This window comes from Nannospalax galili, unplaced genomic scaffold (genome assembly GCF_000622305.1).
Source record: "Nannospalax galili isolate Female #2095 unplaced genomic scaffold, S.galili_v1.0 scaffold870, whole genome shotgun sequence".
NCBI lineage: Eukaryota > Metazoa > Chordata > Mammalia > Rodentia > Spalacidae > Nannospalax > Nannospalax galili.
The window spans coordinates 1,857,927-1,882,831 of record NW_008329130.1 but is presented as its reverse complement, the minus strand read 5'-3'; the positions used below and the strand labels follow the sequence as shown (position 1 = coordinate 1,882,831).

The 24,905-nt window shown below is 45.4% G+C and overlaps 1 protein-coding gene across 7 annotated transcripts in view; it reads right to left on the bottom strand.

Annotated features, from left to right (window-relative positions):
* The window catches only part of LOC103733222 (beta-catenin-interacting protein 1), a 150,413-nt gene that overhangs the window by 19,422 nt on the left and 106,086 nt on the right, over positions 1-24,905 (bottom strand). For 4 of the 7 annotated variants that reach the window (XM_029562938.1, XM_029562945.1, XM_029562955.1 and 1 more), the window contains 5 exons: positions 11,658-11,687; positions 10,273-10,468; positions 6,908-7,116; positions 2,754-2,903; positions 2,455-2,640 (listed from right to left, as the gene is read on the bottom strand). In XM_029562938.1, coding sequence (XP_029418798.1) covers positions 2,455-2,640; positions 2,754-2,903; positions 6,908-7,116; positions 10,273-10,468; positions 11,658-11,687 — 771 coding nt within the window. The remainder of the gene's footprint in view (positions 1-2,454; positions 2,641-2,753; positions 2,904-6,907; positions 7,117-10,272; positions 10,469-11,657; positions 11,688-24,905) is intronic. The other 3 variants (XM_029562941.1, XM_029562949.1, XM_029562959.1) reach the window with 1 other exon arrangement.

The following is a 24,905-nucleotide window of genomic DNA, read 5'->3' as shown; positions in this document are numbered from 1 at the left end:
ATTATAATGTGTATTAGTGTTTTCCTGCATTTAAGTGCATCAAGTGCAGTGAAATCAATGCCCAGAGGTCAGAAGAGGATGTCAGATCCTCTGGAACTGGAGTTACAGATGTTTATTAGCTGCCATGTGGGTGCTGGAACCGAACCCAGGTCCTCTGCAAGAGAAGCCAGTGCTCTTAACTGCTGAGCCATCTTTCCAGCCCCTTTTTCTGGTTGGTTTCTTTGTTTTGCTTGCATTACTGGGGTGTGAACACAGGACCTTGTACATGCTAGGTAAGTGCTCTACCACTGAGCCATGTCCCTGACCCAGAAAATAAGTTTTATACTATACTTATAGATACAGTTTAAAAGAACGCCCCACCTCTTAACTTACATTCACATGAATCTATGATTATACACATTTGGACTCAGTTTCACAAAGTACCTAGGATGGCATGAATACTCCAGAATTTTCTGTCTGCACTGTTACCATCCAACAGTTTTTATTTATGTAAGAAAAGCAGTTGCCTAAATCTAAGGGTTGTTACTGGGAGAGTGGAAAAATAGAGCAAGTCAGGAAAATGCTTCCTGAACGGCTGCTTCAAAGTAGCTCTTGAAACACACACAAAAAAAACCCCTTCACATTGTGAAGTGGACACTTAAGTTACTAGCTTTTTACCATAGGACAAGCAAAGCATTCTTCTCACAGCATCTCCCAGAGGAGGCATCCTGACCTCACTTCCTCACTGAGATAACCCCAAAAGACCCACCACTGGTGGTGAAGGTGGCACTCCAGCCTCCGCTGCTGGGTCCCCAGTGACCCTTTGTGCCACTATAGAAGGTCTGTGGCATGTGAGGTCAGCAGAGCCTCTAGGTCAGAAGGCAGTGTCCTGGAGTTTGAGTTTCTATTTCAAGCTTAACAAAAGCAGCTGCATTAACTATGTTTTTATATCTTTTTATTTTTAATTTTTCATTTTTATTTTGTCTGTGTGTGTGTATGAGTGTACTGCCTACATGTGTGTAAGTGTACCCATGTCACGCAATGCCTGCGGCGGAGAGAAAGGAGAACTGGAGCTACGGACAGCTGTTAGCTGCCATGTGGGTGCTGGGATTCGAACCTGGGTCTTCTGCAAGAGCAGCCAGTGTTCTTAACCTGAGCCATCTCTTCAGCCCCTATGTTTTTATTTTCATTCTGATCTCGTAATTACTTCAAACTTGCTCCACTTCCTTCCTGTTGTTCATGGTTGCTTTTGGGACAGTGTGTCTGTCCTATGTTGCCCAGGCTAGACCAGCTTCTGGGCTCACTCAAACGGTCCTCTACCTCAGCATCCTGAGTAGCTGGACTAGAAAGGCACACCACAGCACCCACCTCCTTATTCTCCTTATTTGACGACACTCAATGCATGCTGCTTTCTTGGACTGATTAATTCTATTTAAAAATTTATTTTTTTTGCTCTCTTTTTGAGACAGGATCTCCCTGTAGCCCCAGCTGGCTTGGAACTCACTATGTAGATGAGGCTGGCCTCAAACTCACAAAGATTCTCCTGCCTCTGCCTCCCAAGTGCTGGGATTAAAGGTATGCACCACCACACCTGGCCTTTAAAAATATTTTATCATTTTTAGGGGCTGGAGAGATGGCTCAGCGGTTGGGAGCACTGGTTGCTCCTGCAGAGGACCCGGGTTCAACTCCCAGCGCTCACATGGCGGCTACGAACCGTCCTTGACACCAGTTCCAGGGGAATCTGAAGCCCTCTTCTGACCTCCGTGGCACTGCACGACACGGGTGCACTCACATACATGCAGGCAATACACTCATACACATAAAATAAAAATAATAAAATATTTTTTAAAAATTTTATCATTTTTATTTTATGTGTGAGTGTACTGGCTGCCTGTATGTAAGTGCACCTATGTTGCACAATGCCTGTGGAAGTCAGAAGAGGGGGTTGGATCCCTTAGAACTGGAGTTACAGACAGTTGTTAGCTGCCATGTGGGTACAGGGAACCAAACCCATGTTCTCTGCAAGATCAACTAGGGCTCTTAACCACTGAGCCATTTCTCCAGCCCCCACCCCCGCTTTTTTTGAGACAGGGTCTTCCGGTAGCCCCTGTCGGCCTGGAACTCACTATGTAGATCAGGCTGGCCCCAATTTCACAGAGATCTGCCCACCTCTGCCTCCCAAGTACTGTGATTAAAGGTGTACACCATTATGCTTGGCCTGAATCATTCATTGATTCTTAGGACACAGACACACAGACACACACAGACACACACATTTTGAATAGACCTTTCAGGGTTAATGTACTCCCTGACACCCTCATTAGATGAAAACCAATCAGTAAGGCAGCAAAAGCCATTTCAGAGTATCAGTGTCCCCTTTAGCATTATGCACATGAAGAAACACAGGGGTAGAGGTATAAGGGTCTGCTGCCTTCATTGAAGACTGAGGGTTCTGGAACAACCAGACTTCCTTACCACAGAGCCGATGAAGGGACTTCTCGGAGTAGGTGTCTCGGTCACAGCCTTTCCCTATGTGGCTAGTCTCCAGCTCCACTGTGGCCTGCACTGAGGCCACCGGCTCATCACATGTCTCCAAGTGGATGTTTGGGAAAACGGCCAAAGCACCCGTGCCGGGCTCATACTCAATCCGATTGCTCCAGCCTGTGGTGGTGCACGGGTGGGTGTGGGAAGAAAAAGGAAAACTTAACTGTTTAGGTTTTTATGCTATTAAAGCTTTCAGAAGAGACATGAGAACTAGAGAGACTGCAGCTCACCTTGCCACCCCGGGGTGCAGGTGGGCTTAATGCTGATCTTCACCAGAACATCTTCTGTGGCTCTTTTCTTCCCACAATCATAGGCGGTGACCGTGAGCTTATACTGATGCTCTTTCCCGTAGTTTAACTTCTCTGTGTTCTTTATATAACCTGGAAAGAGGGAACAGTGAGAACCGTCTTCATGTCTGTTGTGCTCGACTGCAACTCCAAACCCATGTGTGTTATTGATCTGGAAATTAACTCAAACATGAGATGGCAACACTCCCCGTCCTGTCCGAGCACACACCAAATCCATGCCTAAGAGTTCAAGGACATGTGAGATCCACACGATGAGTGCTCCATGGACTTCTGCAGTTTCTACATTGGGCTTAATTTTTTTTTTACATTTAAAACAACAACAACAAAAAAAACCCAACGCTTTACTATTTTTTTATTTTTTTATGTGTATGAGTGTATTGCTAGCATGTAAGTGCAACCATGTCATGCACTGCCCGTGGAGGTCAGAAGGTGTCAGATTCCCCTAGAACTGGAGTTATGGACAGCTATTAGCTGCCATGTGGGTGATGGGAATCGAAACTGGGTCCTCTGCAAGAGCAGCTAGCACTTGTAACCACTGAGACATCTCTCCAGCCCCTCTCCCCCCATGTTTTTTTTATTTTTATTTTTTCTATACAGGGTCTCCTTGTAGCCCCAGCGGGCCTGTAACATGCTATGTAGACCAGAATGGCCTCCAACTCACAGAGATCCGCCTGCCTCTGTCTCTCGAGTGCTGGGATTAAAGGCAGGCGCCACCACGCCCAGCACCTCCCCCTTTTTTTAATGTGTGCTTGTGTTCTTTTATATTAATGTTTTATTTTATTATTTTTATTTTATGTGTATGTGTGTATTGCCTGCATGTAGGTAAGTGCACCTGTGTCGTGCAATATGGATAGTTGTTAGCTGCCACGTGGATGCTGGGATTTGAACCCTGGTCTTCTGCAAGAACAGCCAGTGTTCTTAACCACTGAGCCACCTCTCCAGCCCCTCCCCCCATTTTACATTTTTATTTACTTATTTTGCGTGATGTGTGTGTATGGGTGTAGAGGTTAGAGGACAACCTGTGGGAATTGGTTTTCTCCCTCCATCAAATGGGTCCTGGGTTAAACTCAGCTCATATGCCTTGGCTTTACCCACTGAGCCAACTCACTGTTATATATATATATTTTAAATTTTATCATTTTATGTGTATGCATGTATTGCCTGCATGTAGATCAGTGCACACATGTCATGCAATGCCCACAGAGGTCTGAAGAGGCTGTCAGATCCCCTGGAACTGGAGTTACAGACAGTTGTTAGCTGCCATGTGGGTGCTGGGAATCAAACCCAGGTCCTCTACAAGAGCAGTCAGTATTCTTGACCGCTGAGCCATCTCTCCAACCCCACTGTTGTATTTTTTTTTTAATTATTATTATTATCATTATTATTGGGGGGTACATCTGCCTCACACTGCACATGTGGAAGTCAGAAGGTACCTTTCAGGAGTTAGTTCTCTCCTATCATGGGTTACTTCTAGAGATTAAACTCAGATCATCAGGTTTGTACAGCCACGGCTTTTAACTACTGAGCCATCTTGCTGACCTTAGTTTTATATTAATTTTGATATTTAATATTTTGTATGTAAGAATAAAAAATACAAAATAGCCAGGGGTGGTGGTACACACCTTTAATCCTAGCACTTGGGAGGCAGAGGCAGGCAGATCTCTGTGAGTTCAAGGCCAGCCTGGTCTACACAGTGAGTTCCAGGACAGCTGGGACTACAGGGAGACCCTGACTCAAAAAAAACCAAAATAGTTCAAACACCTTGAATATTAAATGTTAAGACTAAGCTTCATTAAATACTTCTGCTAAAGATTTACTTCGTTAAAGCTGAGGGCTGGGGATGTAGCTCAGATGTAGACTGCTTGCCTAGCATATATGAAGTCCTAGGTTTGATCTCTGGAACCACATAAGCCAAGTAAGATTAGACCTGTGGTCCCAGCCCTCCAAAGGTAAAGGCCAAAGGATCAGAAGTTCAAGACCATCCTGGGCTACAGAGTGAGCTCAAGGACAGTCAGGAGATTTCCCTCCTACCCCCCAAAAAGGGAAAAAAAAAGTTGACATTGGGCTGGGGGTGTGGCTCAATGGAGCACATGCTTAGGATGTGTGAGGTGTGACCAAAGGTTCAATTCCCAGCACCAAAAGTAAGGATAAAAGATGGGGGGGGGGGGGAATGTCCGGCTTCCCCTTGCTTAGAAAAGGGCATGCTTTTTAAAGATTTATTTATTTTTATTTTATGTGTATAAGAGTTTTGCCAACATGTATGTGCACTGTGTGCAGTGCCTGGTGACCAGGGAGGCCAGAAGACAGTGCCAGATTCCCTAGAACTGGAGTTATGAATGGTTGTGAACTTCCACATGGGTGCTGGGACCTGGGTCCTCCGCAAGAGCAGAAAGTGCTCTTAACCACTGAGCTATCACTCCAGCCCCTGAAAAGAGGCATGATTTTTTAGTGCATAAACAGATGTCAATAAAATCTCTCAGATCTATAATTTTATTAAACTCTGCATTAATTTTTTGAGAGGGTCTTTTTGAGATAGGGTCTTCCTATAGCCCCAGCTGGCCTAGAACTTACTATGTAGACTAGGCTGGCCTCAAACTCACAGAGATCGCCTGCCTCTGTCTCCCAAGTGGTGGGATTAAAGGCGTGTGCCACCACACCTGGCTGATTTATAATAGATACCATATTTTTTTAAATTTTTTTTTATTATTTTTATGTGTATGAGTGCATTGCTTGCATGTTTGTGAGTACACCGTGTTGTGCAATGCCATGGAGGTCAGAAGAGGGCTTCAGATTCCCCTGGAACTGGAGTTAAGGACAGTTTGTAGCCGCCATGTGGGTGCTGGGAATCGAACCCGGGTCCTCTGCAAGAGCAGTTAGTGCTCTTAACTGCTGAGCCATCTCTCCAGCCCCTAGATACCATATTTTTATAAAGAGGCTATTGCCTGGCTGGGTATGAGGGCACAAGTCCTTAATCCCAGCACTCTGGAGGCAGAGGCAAGTGCATCTCTATGGGTTTGAGGCCAGCCTGGTCTACATAATGAGTTCTAGGCCAGCTAAGGCTACACAGTGAGCCTTATCTCAAAAAAGAAAACAGAAAAAGAACAAAAAGAAAAAGAGAGGCTATTAGCTTATTTAAAAAGTTGAGCTCCAGAGAGTTACTTCTGTTTAATTACTAAGGACTGATGTAAACCCTCATCTTAGCTAGGTGTTGTGAAATACACCTATAATTTCAACAATCAGGAGGCAGAGGCAGCCTAGGGCTACATAGGAAGACTGTCTCAAAAAGAAATGAATTCAGTCGGGTGTGGTGGCACACACTTTTAATCCTAGCACTCAGGAGGCAGAGGCAGGTGGTCTCAGGGAGTTCATGGCCAGCCTGGTCTACATAGCGATCATAGTGATTTCCAGGACAGACAGCTAAAAAGACCAAAAAAAAAAAAAAAAGAAGAAATGAATTAAAAAATAAAAAATAATAAACCCTCACTTTCAAGATGAGGCAGAAAGCCTAGGGGTGTGGGGAGCATTTGCCTAGCATATATAGAGCCCTGGATTCCCAGCACCACACACATACATACACACACACAGAGGCAAAAGGTTCTAATCAAATGAAGAAAAACAAGACTAAAGGCTGCATGTGGATGAAATGTGAGAAGACAAAAGTAAACACAAGCGCTGAGCATGGTGGCGCATGCCTTTAGTCCCACCACTTGGGAGCCAGAGGCAGGCGGATCTCTGTGAGTTAGAGGCTAGCCTGGTCTACATAGTGAGCTCCAGGCCAGCAGGGGCTACAGGGAGACCCTGTCTCAAAAGACAAAAAAATAAAATAAAATAAACATGCATTGAGGGAAGGCATTTATTTGACATGGGTAGGAAAGGAGAAAGAGGAGTGGAGCTCAAGAGATCCCAGACCAGCGTGAAAACTCAGGTGTGACCCACAGGCACAGAGGCAGCCAGCCTGCAGGTGCCACTGATCTCTGACAAGATTGCCAACCCCAGGCTCCAGCCAACCAGGTTAAAAGAGTCAGGCTGCAGGAGGCGGTCCTCCCTCACCAGCGGAGAAGGTCCTGGGTTCTTACCGTCTTTGTCCACCGTGAATGGCACATCTGGGGTGAGGATTTCATAGCTGCAGATCTGGCTGAACTGGGGGGAGCAGTCTGCGTCCACAGCCTCCACCCTGAGGATGCTGCTGTGCTGTTTGCCCTCCACCACCGCCGCCTTGTAAGACTTCTCCTTGAACACGGGCGCATACTCGTTCACGTCGTTCACCTGGATGTGGACGGTCGCTCTGCACGAGACGGGAGAAAAGGCTGTGGTGGAGGTCTGGTCTTTTACTCCAAAGAGACAACTCTGCCTACTGCTGGATGTTCTTTTTCTGATACCTTGTTTCACGAAATTCATATGATGAAAACCACATTTCATTCTTTTTTAATTTGGCACAGGAACAGTGAAAAGTTAAAATAGGGACTTTGGTTGATTTTTCTGTACCCTCAGATAGCTGATTTAGAAAATCAGTAATATAAATATAAGAGGCTTGGGATCTTCTTTGAAAATGGTGTGCAGAACTTAAAGATGGGAGATGAATTATACCAAATAAGTGCTTCCTCTCTAGATAAAGTTAAAACTTATGTTAACTGTTCATTAAAAAAATACATCTGGGGCTGGAGAGACGGCTCAGCAGTTAAGAGCACCGGCTACTCTTGACTGGGTTTGGTTCCCAGTACCCACACAGCAGCTGACAACTATCCTAATTCCAGTTCCAGGGGATTCAAGACCCTCTTCTGTCCTCCACGGGCAATGCATGACATGGGTGCACTTACATACATGTAGGCAATACACTCGTACACATAAAGTAAAACTAAAAAAAGAAAAATAGATAACACAAGAAAGTTTGATTGAAGTTAAATTGTGGGGACTAGACAGATGGCTCAGTAGATAAAGCATTTGCCATGCCAGTGTGAAGACTGGAGTTCTGAGTCAAGGACACAGGTGGTCCACCTGCAATTCTAGTGCTCAATAGGATAAAACAGGAAATCCGGGGCAAGCTGGCTAGCTAGAGCTCTAGGTTCAGTGAGACCCTGACTCAGTAAATAAAGTGGGAAGCTATACAATGATGGAGTGTAACAGAGAAAGCCCTACCTGCTACTTCCAGTCCACAGCTGGGTGCCATCAGACCAGCCTCCAAACAACGACACTCATGGGTTTCTAGGGCTACTGTTCAGGGTACATTTCTTTCTTTCCTTTTTGTTTTTTTTTTTTAAATATTTTATTGTTTTTATTTTATGTGTATGAGTGTATGCCTGCATGTAGGTAAGTGTTCCCATGTCCTGCAATGCCTGAGGAAGATAGAAGAGGCAGATCCCCTGGAACTGGAGTTATAGATAGTTGTTAGCTGCCATGTGGGTGCTGGGAATCGAACCCGGGTCTTCTGTAAGAACAAGTCAGTGTTCTTAACTGCAGAGCCATCTCTCCAGCCCCTCTTTCTTTCTTTATAAAAGATATTTTTATTTTATGTGTATGAGTGTATTGCCTGCAGGTATGCAAATGCACCCATGTCGTGCAATGCCCTCGGAGGTCACAAGAGAGCACTGGATTCCCCTGGAACTGGGAACAGCTGTTAGCTGCCATGTGGGTGCTGGGAATCGAACCTAGACCTTTGCAAAAGTAGACAGTGCTCTTAATCGCTGAGCCAACTCTCTCTAGCCCTATTTTTTTTTAAAAAATAGAATTTCCTGAGCCTGGGATTAAAGGCATAAACCATCAGACCCCAACATGGTTTTTGTCTTTAGACAAAGTCTCCCTGTAGCCCCAGCTGGCCTGGAATTCACTATGTAGACCAGGCTAGTGCTGGGATTAAAGGCATGTGCCACCATGCCTGGCTTTATGAGTGTTTTGTCTATATGTATGTAAGTGCACCTCTTTTGTGCCTGGTACCTGCAGAGGCTAGAAGAGGGTATTGGATCCCCTGGACCTGGAGTTAAGGACAGATGTTAACTGCTATATGGGTGCTGGGAATTGAATCTGGGTCCTCTGGAGAGCCAGCTCTCCAGTCCCACAGCCATGTTTCTTAATTAAAAAAGATCTTTGGCCAAAATAAAAATCTTTGGGGGGATGGGAGTATAGTTCGGTATAAAGTGTTTGTCTAGCATGTACAAGGTTCAGGTTCCACCCTATCACCGACCAACCAAACAACCAACCAACCAAAAAGCCTTTTCAGATGAAAAAGTGATGTCACACTGTATAAAACGATGAGGAATTATTCAGTGGTACACCACACCTCCCTGCTCGCCGAGTCTTCCAACCCATGGCCATCCATTTGGTGTCCCCATCACAACAGGCATGAGACAGCACATCGCCCAGACACCCATCTTTCCTTATCAAATACTCAGAGGAACCGAGATTCAGTAATGGTAAATCTGCCTGATATTAAAGGGTTAGTAAGTGGCAGAGAAAGTATAGAATTCTAAATCTGCGTCTAGTCCAGAGCCCTCTCTGTCAGAGGGAAGTTCACAGCTGTAAGTGGTATATAGACTAGAGGCAGGATCCCAAAGACCTGTCTATTTGCTTCCTCCACTGCACTGCGGGTTAGCCTATGCTACAGGGAGAGATAAATATGACAAAATAGTCTTCCTCAGGAAAAAGTTCAATGTAGGGCCTTAAAGTCTCAGTTGTGTCATCATCGTGTCTGTGTGTCCCCCCACCCCCCTAGGCTGTCTTGAACTTGTAATCCTCTTCCTACCGTCTTCTAAGAGTCTCAGTAACAGGCATGTGCCACTGTTCCCAGTGGGAATAGTTTATCATCTTTGGTGATAAGGGTGACAGTTTCTTTTATCAAGAGTACTTGATGGGATAAAATCATCCATGCCTGGTCCATATAGTGAGTTCCAGGTCAGCCAGGGTAACATAACGAGACCCTGACTCAAAGGAAAAAAAATGTATCATCAGGGTTGGAGAGCTGGTTCAGTGGTTAAGAGCACTGGCTACTCTTCCAGAGGACCTGGGGTTGGTTCCCCGCACCCACCTGGCAGCTAGCAACCAGTTTCAGGGGCTCTGACATCCTCTTCTGGCCACCTCCATAAGGCACTACACAATGGATGCGCTTATATACATGCAGACAAAATACTTACACACATAAAATAAAAATAAATCAGAAAAAAATACATTGTATGAAATTCTCAAAGAATCAACCAAAATATTTTTAAAACATACCATCCATCCATTTCCAAAACATGTTATATATCAGGCTAAGTTGTATACAGAAGTGAACACACAGGCTCGAGTCCAGCCCTCAAAGATCATACAATCCATCTGTGGACCCTTAAGAGCTCTTCTGCCTCAGTTGTAAAACATGGAGAATCAGGGGGACAGAGCAGTCACTGTTATTCCCCTCACACAAACTCAAATACATGCCAGGTTCCTTTTGCTCTGTGCCCAGCTCACTTACTTGTGAGATTTTTTCACGCCAGTGCCGTCGGGTCCCTTCCCGCAGTCGTAGGCCTGGATGGTGAACGTGTAATCTTTCTGCAGTTCGCAGTCCAGTTTCTCTTTGGAGCGGATAATTCCCTCACCCGTGGATTTATCCACTACCACTGCGTCAAAGGGGACATTCTGCCCATGAATTTTAAAGCCACAAATCTCACCTGAGGAGTCAAAGCAGAACAGGTTAGAGTGTCTGCCATGTGAACCTTCCGTATATTTCCCTCCACCCCCAAAGGACATACACAACAGCAATCTGGCAGCCAGGGGGTTTGGAGGGTCCGTGGACAAAGCGGGGGCACTGTGCTTTGACATGGGTGAGTTCTGGGGCTTTAGTAAAAAGAAGCAGATCCAAGCAACTTGTTTACTTTGCATCCATTCATGCAGGTGTGAAGAGAGAGGGGGAGAGGGGGAGAGGGGGGGGGGGGAGAGAGAGAGAGAGAGAGAGAGAGAGAGAGAGAGAGAGAGAGAGAATTAAGATTGAGATGACACAGACAGGCATTCCACAGGAGCACTTAGAATGGTGGGGGTAAAAGGAGTCTCATTAGCAACAGCCAAGGCCTGAACACACCAGGCTGCCCAGGCCATCAGAGAGCTGGGCAGCTCTTTGGGTTTGGACCAGAGAGAGGGTAAAAATGCACAGTTAAGTGTTGAGAAAGGAAGGAAGCGTGAGATATAGGACCAGCTCCGTAATTACAGAAATTCTGTCAAGAAAAACAAAACATAAAGAATCAAGTCTTCCTGTGCAATGAGCCTGGCTAAAATTAGGGAATCAAAACAGACTGCTAAAGGAGAGGTAGAAATACCAACTTTTCAGGCATCCATTCCAACAGCTGTGTATAGCATCTGGGACAGGCAGGATGCTGGGCTTAAGTTCTGCACTTTACCAAACCTAAGAGGCGTACCCGCCTGGGAACTTCACTACAGCTAGACTGGCAGAGAAGCTTATTTAGGACTAAAAACCTGTCTCCATTCTTGGCCATGGAAGAACAAGCATAGTTTGACGTACATCTGAAACTTCACGAAACTTATTTCCCATAAAAATAAAGACTCTGCTCTTCCACAATTCAAACAAAATGTTACACAGCAAATCTCTGAAGTTCAATTAAACAAAAATACGTGGTTCTGCCCCTGTTGTTTAAATGGATGTCTGATTTCCAGATATTTCTAACCGAGGGTCTTGGTTACATACAATTTCCATCGATACACTTTAAAAAAAAAATAGAAACAAACTAAGAATAAACAGGGCAAAAGAGCATGACAGTTGCTTCTGTTTAAGGACTGATTCCCAATTTTATAAACAAAGTTAGTGGGTTAATATTCATAAAGGGGAGACAAAGAACCCTTGATCACCTTCTTTGGTGACTGTCACCTCAAAACTCTCTAAAGGGAGAAAAGATAAACCCATGTCAGTAATTCAGGAAGAGTGAAGACAGGACAAGGAAATGTTCAAAGATGCACATTGTGTAGAAAAGCTTAGCACGGATTTAACAGCACGTTCCGTAGCCAGAACTAGCTAATTCTAGCAAGAACTGCTACAGTGGAACCTGGTCTCAGTTCTAAGATGTCACTCTGAACCCGACTTACCATAAGCTATTACATAACTTTGAAACTGAATGCACACTGGGATGAAATACTGGTGGAATGATGTAAGGTTTCCTGATAATTCTAGGTGTCAATAGGACTTTTCCTTTGACAATTAGTAAGTAGATCTATGTGTTGTTTATTTATTTTTGCCTTTTTAAAAATTTTATGTGTATGAGTGTTATGCCTGCATGTATGCTAGTGCACCTGTGTCATGCAGTGCCCACAGAGTACAGAAGAGGGCATCAGATCCCCTGGAACTGGAGTAATGGACCAGTTGTTAGCTACTATATGGGTGCTGGGATTTGAACCCAGGTCTTCTGCAAGAGCAGCCAGTGCCCTTAACCACTGAGCCATCTCTCTAGCCTCATGTGTTCTTATTCTTTGTAATTTTTTAATTAATTAATTTTGGGGTTTTTTTTTAGATAAGTTTTCCTTGTAGCCCCAGCTGGCCTGGAACTTGCTACATAGACCAGGCTAGCTTTGATCTCACAGAGAACCGCCTGCCTCAGCCTTGGCCTCCAAAGTGCTGAGACCAAAGGCTTGCGCCGACTCGCCTGGATGTTTTTATTTTTAAACTAAGTTCTCTACACCAGATTCTAGAAGCATTTGCCTCATCATTAGATTTACTAAAACAAAAATCTGGAGCAAAAGGATTTAGCCCTTTGTTACCATTTTTGACACTGTTGTCTAAAGCATATAACCAGGGTATCCAATAGAAATTCCTTTCCAAAGTCCTGTGTGGTGGTGCATGCCTTTAATCCCAACACTCAGGAAGCAGAGGCAGGCAGATCTCTGTGAGATTAAGGCCAGCCTGGTCTACATAGGGAGTTCCAGGCCAGCTGTGGCTATAGGGAGATTCTGGCTCACCACCACCACCACCACTACAACCCCCCCACCCCCCACCACAAAAAAAAATTCCACTTCAGGGAACAGAAACCAAATCAAAGCCATCCACAGAGATGCTACAGTGACCACTGTGTCCACTCAATGTACAAAACACTGTTCCACTTAGCATAAACCCAGCTGGTCACACCCCCTGCCTTCCAGAGAGGAGATTCTACCTCTTCTCCTGGGAAGGCAGCACTAGCTGAATTCCCTTCCTTTTTAGGTGGTTTTATCTTGTAGTTCCCCCTGGACAATGCTGTTTCATTGTGTGTCTTTAAGGCTTTAAATGCAGTGTAACAAGAAGTGGATTTCTGTGACTTGAATTTCACAGCCTCCCATATCTAAAACTCACGTGTCCTCGCCAATGTATGAGGCTATGGCTTATTCATTTCCATGGGAACAATCTAATGTGCTAAAACGAGTAAAATGCTTAAAACATTTGTTAGGCATAAAGGAAGCACAAACATTTGCTGTTACTAAAACCATTTCCTACTCTGTAGATATGCCACAATCCCAGGCTTTTCGCTGCCTAATAACAATTCTGGTAAATTAGTTTTGCCCATGCCTCCTGCAGCAAAAGACTTACGCAGATCAGTGCGGCCCAACATGGTAGACACTGCCCACAGCGGCTCATTCAAATTTAAACTAAAATTCACATTAAAATGAAATAACATTAAACATCCAGTTCCAAAATCACACAGGCCACAGTCTGAGTGCTAGACAGTCTCACGAGTCTGACAACACCGTGTGGAGTGTGGACCCAGAGCATTCCCATTGCCACGGGAGGGTCTACTGGACAGCTGCTGTGTTCCCAGGCTCTGCAGACCATGGGGTCGGGGCCAGATTTGGCCTATTCTGTTTTTGAAAGTCCCATGAGCTAGGAGAATTTTTCTTTTTAACCTTTTTTGAAGGTGCTTCATCAAGTTGAGACAGGATCTCGCTCTAAGCACGAGGCTAATCTGGAACCCACTCCATAGCCAGATCAGCCTCTGACTCAAGATCCTTCTGCCTCAGGCTTCTGAGTGCCAGGATTACAAATCTTTTAAACACTATTTCATAGCAAGAGAAAATTATATTAAAATTCAGTGTCTTCATTTTGCTAGATGAAAAACACACATTTGCTTAAGTCTCTGGCTACCTTCCCACTATGATGGGCAAGCTCACTGCAACATTCAAAAGAGACCCTGTAGACCGCAGAGCTGAAAACAAGCTCCTCTGAAAGTCTGTGGATCTCCACTAGGCACAGCAGTGAGCAAAAGTCCTGAGTGCACAGAGATGTCAAACTGTTTTCTAGGATGTGCTAATAAACTATATCATGAATATACTTTCTGAGTGCATATTATCATAAAATACATTTTAAAATAATTTCAATTACCCAGTTTTAATTCAAGGTAAACCTCTCAGTTTCTAACTTGGTGTTCACTTTTCTGCAGAGCACAGGGCAAGGCATTGTCAGGTACTAGAAACTAGCCATATCCCTGACAGGAGGATGATAGGAAAAGAGTCACTGGTAAGTAACAAAGACGGCAAACTTCTGGCTTCTCTACCGGAGGCTGTGGGCTCCTTTTCCAGCCAGCAGCGCCCCTTTCTGGATGACCAGTCTAGACTAATTAATTCCAAGGCCAGACCTGGACCTAACCTCACTTAGAGCTGTGAACTATCAGCCCTCTCCTTTTACATTGACCAATCCAAAATTAGAGGAGAGAGACCCACCCTATACAAGCAAGAAAGCTTAAAAGACCCAGACCCTTCTGGGGGCTTTGGATTTGGGCTTCCAAATCCTTCTTCACTTGTGGAGAGGGAGGGCTGGAGGAAGGGATGGAGGAAGGGAAAGAGGGAGGGAGAGAGAGAGAGTGCTTTACTTTTTAAATTTTATTTTAAAATATTTTATTTATTGTATGTGTATGTGTGTATTGCCTGCATGTATGTAAGTACACTCCTGTAGTGCAATGCCCAGGAAGGTCAGAAGAGGTCATTGGATCCTCTGGAACATGAGTTATGGACAGTTGTTAGCTGCCATGTGGGTGCTGGGATTCAAACCCCGGTCTTCTGCAAGAGCAGCCAATGCTCTTAACCATTAGGCCATCTCTCCGGTCCTTAATGTTTATTTTTATTTTATGTGTACAAGTGTTATGTCTCCATGTACGTAAGTGCATCCATGTCATGCAATGCCCATGGAGATCACAAGAAGGTGTCGGATCCCCTGGGAATGAAGCTAGACGTTGTTAGCTGCCATGTGGGTGTGGAATTTGAACCCTGGTCTTCTGCAAAAGCAGCCAGTGCTCTTAACCTGAGCCATCTCTCCAGTCCCACTTCTTTGCTTTTTAAGTAAGGTTGTTGCCTGCTACATCTGAGATTCTTCCTGCCATTTTAATTCTTTAATTGGTGGAGAAAACAAACCCCATCAAGATCCCTACACACACTAGTGGCCATGCTGTGCTCTCTTGGCAAGGCCGTTAGATCTGTGGGGTAAACCTCTATGATGAAGAATCCGAGTCTTCCTACTCACACCGTACATTCAAATAAGGGGTTAAACATATTTGATATTCAGACAATGGAATGTCTTTTCTTCTGTTGATATTTGAGATGGGGCCCCACTATGTTGCCTAGACTGGTCTTGAACATCTGAGCTCAAGCAATCCTCTTGCCTCAGCCTCCCCAGCGGCTATCATTACTGACACGGGACACCATATCTTGCAATTCAAAGCATCTTTAAGACCAACTTGAGACCATGAGGTCACCAGGAGGCACGGAACTGTCTGCCAACTATTGCAAACTCTCAGTGTCTTTCTTTTCAGAAATCAGCGTGGGATAAGAGTAGGGGCTCTGGCATGTGGGATGGAGCCCCTGTGTTTCAACTTCAGACTGTGTTCAGGGAAGGAAGACTTCATTGATGAGCGAATGCTCAGGAGAGTTTGAATTAAGCAATGTGATTGTCCGGGGAAGGATTTCTGACAGGCAAACACCAAGCACAAAGGCCTCGGGCAAAGGCCTCAGGACAAGCTGCAGGAGAGGCTGAGCTAAAGCAGGAATGAACAGAAGAGGTTCCACAAAACAAGCCCCCCGGCCCCACTGTGTCGGCTTCTCCCCCTCCCCCGCCCCTCAGTACTGTGTCAGCTTCTCTGACTCTTAGAAGAATTACGGCTTTTCCAGCATGTGAGAAGAAATGAGCAGCGGGATGAACGGGACTTGAATTCTCAAAAGATCCTTTGGCTGCGGCACTGAAATAAGTCTGTCCGAGGCAAAGATGGCCACTTGGGGCATCCCAGCAAGAGATGCTGAAGGCCAGACCCAGCTGGCAAGAACTGGTCAGGTTCAGGTTCGGGAAGTATTGTAGATGAGACCAGGCACATTCAGGGTGCTATGGCCCTAGACTTGGAAGGTATTTTATTATTATTGTTGTTGTTGTTTGTTTATTTTGAGACAGCTTCTCACTATGTAGCTCTGGCTGGCCTGGAACTCACTATGTACACCAGGCTGGGCTTGAACTCAGAGATCACCTGCCTATGCCTTGGGAGATAATTTTAAAAGCAAGGTTATTGTTGGATTTTAAATGAGAAACTAAACATGAAATTGCCTTTTACTGACCTCAGAGAGCCTGGGGAAAGAAAGTTCATCGGGAAGACTGGACATTAGCACTTAAGTTTTGAGCGTGTGTATATACTACACTGTGCTTGGGGGGGTGGTGCGTGTGTAAGAGTGTCTCAAAGGCTAAGTATCAAATATAAGAATATAAACTACTTAGAAACCCATTATATATTTCCAGGCTGTTCTCCAAAGACTGGCTGAACCATTTATAATGAAAACAGCAAAAATGTGTAACTGTGTCTTTCCCACAGACCCCCATTGACTCTGAGCACTGCAGCTGGATGCTTTAATGGGTTCCATCAACAGGATTCAGTGCCTCAAATCCTCTGGTACTTATTAAAAGGCTAGTCTGCCTAGGTCCTTTGCCAGTAATGACCTAGAAAGCTCACATCTGGCAGGCAGGTCAATGCAGCAGGGGCAGGGGGATTTTTCCTTGGGCAGATGTGAGTTTTCAGAGAAGTCCTCAACAGAGGTGGCGCAAGCCCACTAACTGTTCATTCAGCCCAGAGTTCTGGTTTTTTTTTTTTGTCTTTTTGAGACAAGGTCTCCCTGAAGCCCCAGCTGGTCTGGAACTCACTACGTAGACCAAGCTTGGCCTTGAACTCAGAGATCCACCTGCCTCTGCCTTCCAAATGCTGGGATTAAAGGCGTGTACCACCACGTCCCTCTTGAGTCCTGATTTTTTTTTTTTTTTAATTTTATGTGTATGAGTGTAGTGCCTGCATGTAGGTAAGTGCATCCATGTCCTGCAATGCTCATGAGGACAGAAGAGACTGTCAGATCCCCTGGAAACGGAGAGTTGTTAGCTGCCATGTGGGTGCTGGAACTCGAACCCAGGTCTTCTGCAAGAACAACCAGTGTTCTTAACCACTGAGCCATCTCTCCAGCCCCGAGTTCTAATTTTTTTTTTTAAAGAAGATTTACTTATTTTTATTTTATCTGTTTAACTGTTTTGTCTGAATGTATGTATATATACCACATGCATGCCTGGTGACTGTAAAGATCAGAAGAGGACATCAGAGTCCCTGAAACTGGAGTTACAGATGGTTGTGAGTTGCCATGTGGGTCCTGGAAATCAAACCTGGGTCCTATGCAACACCAAGTGTTCTTAACCATCAGGCCATCTCTCCAGCCCCCACAGCTCTGATTTTAATGAGGAAGCTTGGTCTAGATCTGATGGACATAAGGCTTGAGCAAATGACCAGTAAGAGTTGCTGTGTGTCATAGGTGGTCAGTGTCAAGCAGACCACACTTAGGAACACTCAGGAGAAAAGCCCCACATTTGTAACCAATTAGAAGACGAGGCAGAGGGAAAGTCCGCTGCAGACAGCTCCTTGTTTTTGGTTAATGGGACCATTCACTTATGGAAGTGAGGGACAGAGAGGAAATGGCCTGGAGTATGTGTGCCTGTGTGCATGTGTGTTGTGTGTCTTTGTGCCTCTGTGTGTGTCTGTGCCTGTGTGTACATGCACGTACAGATGTGCATGTGTGAGTGTGACGCTCAGGAATGTATGTCGTCATTTATTCTTGCCAACCTCTGCCTTGCCTAGAGAATTTTAAAATATTTTATTTATTCTTTTTATTGTTTGCGTATGTGTATATTGCCAGCATGTATGTAAGTGCACCCATGTCATATAGTGCCTGAGGTCAGAACTGGAACTGGAGTTATAGATGGTTGTTAGCTGCCATGTGGGTGCTGGGATCCAAACCCAGGTCCTCTGCAAGAGCAGCTTAACCTCTGAGCCATCTCTCCAGCCCCACTGCCTAGAGTATTTTAAAGCAAACCTCAGACATTCCGCTGTCTCATCCACAGTACTGCAGTAGATACTGCTAACAGATTTTGAGGGTTTTTTTTAAATTTTATTTACTATTTTTATTTTATGTGTATGCGTGTATTGCCTGCATGCAGGTAAGTGTACCCATGTTGTGCGACGCCCTCAGAAATCAGAAAAGGCTGTCAGATCCCCGGGGACTGGAGTTACGGACAGTTTTAGCTGCCATGTTGGTGCTGGGATTCAAACCCAGGTCTTCTGCAAGAACAACCAGTGTTCTTAACCACTGAGCCATCTCTCTAGCCCCAACAGATACAATAACTCTACCACATCCAACCAAACAATAATTACTGTCTCTGAAATTTACACTCACTTTTATAACCTTCCTCCCCTAAAGTACGGACTCATTTCTGTCATTCACAAGCCACTCTGCCAGGAGCTAATTTTTTTTTTTTAATACTTTAAAGTTGGCACTGACTTCTCTCCCTGTTCCTTCCTCCATTTTATACCTAGACAGTCTCCAAAGCCATCGGGGATCCGTCCCGCCCTTACACTTGTATCCTTCTGCTCCTCATGGAAGTCACCAGTGCTGGCTCTGGTGAGGTTTGCTCTTGGCAAGCAAAAGAACCTCCTACCTAATTCAGGCAAAGGAAATTTATTGGAGTGTCACTGGGAATCCATGGCACTGACTGTAGGCCAGAGCAAGAGATTTGGAAACAGCCCGCAAACAGCCAGACAGGAATCGGACCACAGCAGAGGCTCTCGTCAGGTGGAAAGGAACCATAAATTCTATCATCTTTGTCACACTGCTCAACTATCAGCCTAGCTCAGCTTGTGAACACACTAGAATGGGAGAAGAGGGTAACTGGCTGTGGACCCACTGCTCTGTACACAGAGGGAAAGAGACCATTTAGGAAAGGGACTGCAGGCTGGAGAGATGGCTTAGCAGTTAAGAGCACTGGCTGCTTTTGCAGAGGATCCAGGTTCAAATTCCAGCACCCACATGGCATCTGATAACTGTCTGTAACTCCAGTTCCAGGGGATCTGATGCCCTCTTCTTTGGGCCTTCCACGACATGGGTACACTTACATACATGCAGGCATAACACTCATACACATAAAAATAAAAAAAATTTAAAAAATTTTAAAGGGATTGCTTAGGAGGAGTGGGGGTGGGAAGGCTGCCTGGACGCTGTGAATCTTGTCTTCTGCGAGCTCAGTAAAAGCTTCTAGCCACACAGTTTGGCTTTCACCTGACTGCAAGCTCTGCATTTCCAACCCTGCAGCCTGCAGTCACATTTCACCACACAACCTTGAAGCACCCTCAGCCCCAACTGCCTGCTGGAGACCTGGACGGCCTGAGGTCCGGTCATAGCAGCTAAAGGATCAACTGGCTGCCATCATAGCTCCAGGGAATCCATGGTTCCGTCCAGCCTTTCTTTTCTTCAATCAGCCCAGACTCTAGAAGTCTTTTGAATAGACTCACAATGGAGCCACCGTAGGTGATTCCCCCCTCCAGAGCCCCCCACCCCTGTGAGTTCTCAGGGCTCTGTGCTTGCTATGCAAGTGCTCTACCTCGGAACTAAGTCTCTAACCCCTACTTTAGAAAACCGTAATCTCCCTCTGGGAGCGACCTACTAAGGACTGTAGATGCTGTGCAACAGGCAATGCGTCATCCCCCTCCCCGCTCACCACCACAGCACTCAGATCCCGCTGGGCTTCAGCAAAGGGGCGGACTTTACATTTTTACTCTTCTACCTCACGGGTCATGCATGGTTCCTGAATTTTAAAATTTGGCCTTAAGTTACTTGTGAAGTAAAGCACGTTTAATCAGAAAAAGGAACAAGGGGAGGGGGAGTTGCTGTCACAGTCTAAGGGGTGACAGACACTGTGGCAGTGTCCACAACATCCCTGCTGACCCCCAGCTTCTTCCCCAGCCCATCACTCCCTCCTCTGCTCGGCCGAGGGGTCCACACTTAGTTCTGTCACCTCTGACCGTCTTGCTGATCCAGGCTAATTGCTGGGATAGGCTCACATGTGACTCAAATTAGCACAATCAGATTACCACTTTAAAAAATATATATTTTATTTATTATTTTTTATTTTTATGAGTATATTTGCTGCATGTATGTAAGTGCACCCATGTCATGCAATGCCTGAAGAAGGACAGAAGAGGGCTTCAGATCCCCTGGAACTGGAGTTATGAACAATTGTTAGCCACTATGTGGGTCCTGGGAATTGAATCTGGATTCTCTGCAAAAGCAGTCAGTGCTCTTACCATTGAGCCATCTCTCTAGCCCCCAGATCACCACTTTTAAATTATGTTTTGCTTTGTTTTTGAGACAAGAGTCCTATTATGCAGTCCAGGCTAGAACTCACTATAAAGTTCAGGCTGGCCTCAAATTTGCAGCAATCCTCCTGCCTCAGTCTCTACAGTGCTCGGATTATAGGTATGTACCCCCATACCAGCTCTGTCAAGGTGCCTTAATGTCTTTTTTGAAAAATGTTTTATTATTTTTATTTTATGTGTATGAGTGTGTTGCCTACATGTAAGTATACCCATGTCATTCACCCACAGAGGTCCAGAGCCTGTGAGACAGTCCTAGTGTGGACACAGCCTCTGGAGGGAGGTTTGGAAACCCAGCATACTGACCCTGACCTCAGGCTCCACCTCTGGAGGCAGAGACTGCCTTAGGGAGAGTAGTACAGTAGACCTACACTTACAGAGGGGCCCCAGGTAACAGGGACTCACTCAGTGCTGGAAAACCACGAACAAGATGACACCCACCCTATCCATTAGGCTCAGCAATGGAAAGTGCAAGCACGGAAGTGGTCTTCCAACCCCTTACTCCTCCGGGCCCCAGGTTAGGACAGCTACCCCAGTCAGCCCCACCCCCCATCCCACCTCAGCTCCGAATGCCTTCTGGAGGGCTCACACCCTGCCTCCCGGGCCACCTGTCTTACCCCCTATCATCTCTGCCTCTCTTCCTTGGAACTGAGCTATAAACTCAGGTGTCTCTGCTAATGCTTTTTCTACCTGGGTTACCAGAGGCTTTGAGAAGTCCAAAACTCATGCTTTCTGAAGGCTCTGGGGATCTGGCAGCTCCCCACGGTGAACGTGACCTTACTAAAACCTGACATAGAAGACTGCTACTCAGCGGACTCTTGCCTTACAAGAAGTGTCTGAAGGTGACAACCAGCCAATCAAGGGACAAGCGCTCAGTACCACACCTGTGTCTGCTTCAGAGCTCTGTGGAATGAGCTCACCAATGACCTCACACGCTTGTTTAAGGGGCTGAGAACATGAACCAGAATGCTTCCAACTCTGAAAACATCATGTCTTAAGAGCCAACATGGAGCCCAGGCTGCAGCCGGACTCAAAGGCAGCTCTAACTTTAGTAAAGTGTGCAGCCCCAGGCAAACTTGTTTACTCTCCTTCACAAATATATATGGGGTACTAGGGTGTCCCAGGGACTGACCTCAGTGCTGGGGACAGAATGGACAAGGCCATGGCTCCTGTGGTCAAGCAGCTGACACAGTTAGAACCAGATTCCTCACCAGGGAAATGGTGACTGAATGTCATCATGAGAAGCACTCAGGGTGTGTGGCCCTCAGAGAGCTGCAGGACAGCCTTGGGACAGCGGGAGAGCTGCCACCCCACAGTCGTCCCTAACCATGTTACTAAAGCAAACTGAGTCCTTGCCAAAACCAGTATCAAAACAAGGCTCCAGGTCTGGCCTCAGTCTTACACAAAAATTATTTTAAGAAAGCATGAGAAAATGAAATACTGAAGACTTTTGTAAAATGATAGAAAAAAATTCTCACAGAAAATTAAATCTTAAAAATGTTTATTTGGGGGCTGAAGAGATGTCTCAGTGGTTAAGAGCACTGGCTGCTCTTGCAGAGGACCTGGGTTCGATTCCCAGGACCCACTTGGTGGCTAACAACCATCCATAATTCCAGTTCCAGGGCATCTGATGCCCTCTTCTGACCTCTGTGGGCATTGCAGGACACAAGTGTCCTTACATATCTGCAGGCAATACACTCAAGACACATAAAACTTTTTTTTTTTTTTTGTCTTTTTGAAGCAGGGTCTCCCTGTAGCCCCAGCTGTCCTGGAACTCACTATGTAGACCAGGGTGGCCTTGAACTCACAGAGATCCACCTGCCTCTGCCTCCCAAGTGCTGGGACTACAGGCGTGCGCCACCATGCCCAGCTACATAAAACATTTTTAAGTATATTTTTAAGTATATATTTTAGTATTTTTCTAAATTGCATTTATTTGTGTGTACACATCTCTCTCTCTCTCTCTCTCTCTCTCTCTCTGTGGTGCTGGCGCTAGAACCTCTTGCCTACTGGGCAAGAGCTCTATCACTGAGCTCCATCTCCAGTCCTCAGGAGCTATTCAAGCTCTTTGCATATACAAATAAACTAATACTCCCCAAACCCTGTGAAGCATGTGATACCACCATCCTTCAACAGAGATGAAACTGGCCCAGAGAGTGGTAAATAATTTGCCCCAGGTCACAGAGCCCATCAGCAGCATAGCCAGAAAGAATTCAAGCACCATCCGGTGTCTTGAAAGTCTATGTGCCTGGTGTACCTTGCCTGCTTGGCCTCACCTGGGCAGTGGTGCTCTGTGATGTGTGGGGTAGCCACAAGGCAACAGAAGAGGGCAGATGCTAGACAGCTGGGCAGGCGCTCCCTCACACATATCTCGGGCAGAAGAACGAGGGCTCAGTCAAGAGCATATGCCCAAGAGAATGGAAAGCCTCTGTCTTTAAAAGGACGTGAACATAAATGTTCATAGCAGCATTTTCATAATAGCCAAAGAGTGGAAAAATGAAATGTCCATCAGTGGAAGACTGTACAAACAGAATGTGGCCTGTCCATATGATGGAATGTTAGCCAGCGGAAAAAAAGGGAAGTGAGGATTGACGACCAATGCCACGTGAGCAAACCCTGACATCAGCAGTCACTAAAACCACAGATTACTTCATGGAAAAATACCCAGGATAGGTAGTTGCCAGGGGTCAGGAAGAAAAGGACACTAAGGAGGGGCTGTTAACTGGGGTAAGCTCTTCTTGGAGTGATGAAAATGTTCTAGAAGGAAAGGGCTGAACAGTTTTGTGAACACAGTATTCTAAAAATCAGTTAAGTACAAAAGGTAACTTTTATGTCATATGAATTGCAAGTTAAAAGAAAAAAAGTGACAAAGGAGAGATGGCTTCGTGGTTAAGAGCACCTACTGCCTGGCAGAGGACCCAGGTTCAGTTCCCAGCACCCACATTAGACAACACACAATCACACTTCCAGTTCCAGGGAACCCAACACCCTCTTGTGGACTCTGTGCGTACTATATACACACAGTACATATAACTCAGACAGGCACACATACATAAAAATAAATAAATCTTTTTTTTTTTTTTTGGTCTTTTTGAGACAGGGTCTCTCACTATGTAGACCAGGCTGGCCTTGAACTCACAGAGATCCACCTGCCTCTGCCTCCCTAGCACTGGGATTAAAGGCGTGCGCCACCATGCCTGGCCCTACAAAATAAATAAATCTTTTAAGAAAAGAAAGATAAATAATATATGTAAGATTAATTGTGGCCTGGCGTGGTGGTACATGCCTGTAGTCCCAGCACTTGGGAGGCAGAGGCGGATGGATCTCTGTGAGTTTGAAGCCAGCCTGGTTTATGTAGTGAGTTCCAGGCCAGCTGGGACTACAGGGAGATCCTGCCTCAAAAAGACAAAAAAAAAAAAAAAGAGTAATTGTGGTTGGGCATGGTAACATATGCCTTTAATCCCAGCACATAGGAGACAGAGGCAAGTGGATCACTGTGAGTTCAAGGTCATCCTGGTCTACAGAGTCAGTTTGAGGTTAGTGAGACCCTGTCTCAAAAGAAGAAATAAGTCTAATGAGAAAAAACCATGATTGCTTCACTACTGTAAACTGTTTCCTTCAAAGTTGTGATGAAAGTTCACTGCTTTTCCCTTCTAACTTCCTGTAGTCATAAACAGCATCATGGCGAAGTGCCTGCTGTCTGGCCTGATCTGGAACCTGCCTCCAAGGCACAGAGCGGACAACTGCTCTGGGTCTCAGCTTCCTCTCTTTAATACGTGAATGGCAGAAAATGGACTTTCCTCATCAAGTGGTGGAAGATGAGACACAAATTTCTATTTGTAAAGCACTTGGGTTAGTGCCTGGAATCTATTTATGCTTAGGAGCAAATGCATTGTTAGTATTAGCAATGTAGTAAGGCTGTGCTCTACAAACAACGCGGCACACAGCTGGCACTCCATTAATAAGGCCTGAGGGGCAGACATGGCTTTTGACTGCAGTCCCTTGTTTTTTCTATTTTTTCATTTAGTTAAGAACATAGATGGTGGCCTTCAGCCATTTAATGCTACCAGGTCTATGCTAACTCGGTACAGCCCCCCTTGTGAATGTAGAGGTGGCAATAGTGGTACCATACCAACCGGTCAATATTCCCAATATGTGTTGTATTTCATACAGAATATCTCAAACAATCTGAATCATCTTTATAGTCCTGCCCCACCAGCACCTTCCCATACTCCCCCCACCAGAACCTATATACTCTGTCCTGGGTATTGAGGTTCACTGGGTGAAGTCAGTGTCCCCAGACGTTCCCCAGTGCAAGTCCGTCCACTTGCGGTCTAGTCAGATCCCTCTTTATCTATCTATCCAAACATCTATCATTTTCTTTCTTTCTTTCTTTCTTTCTTTCTTTCTTTCTTTCTTTCTT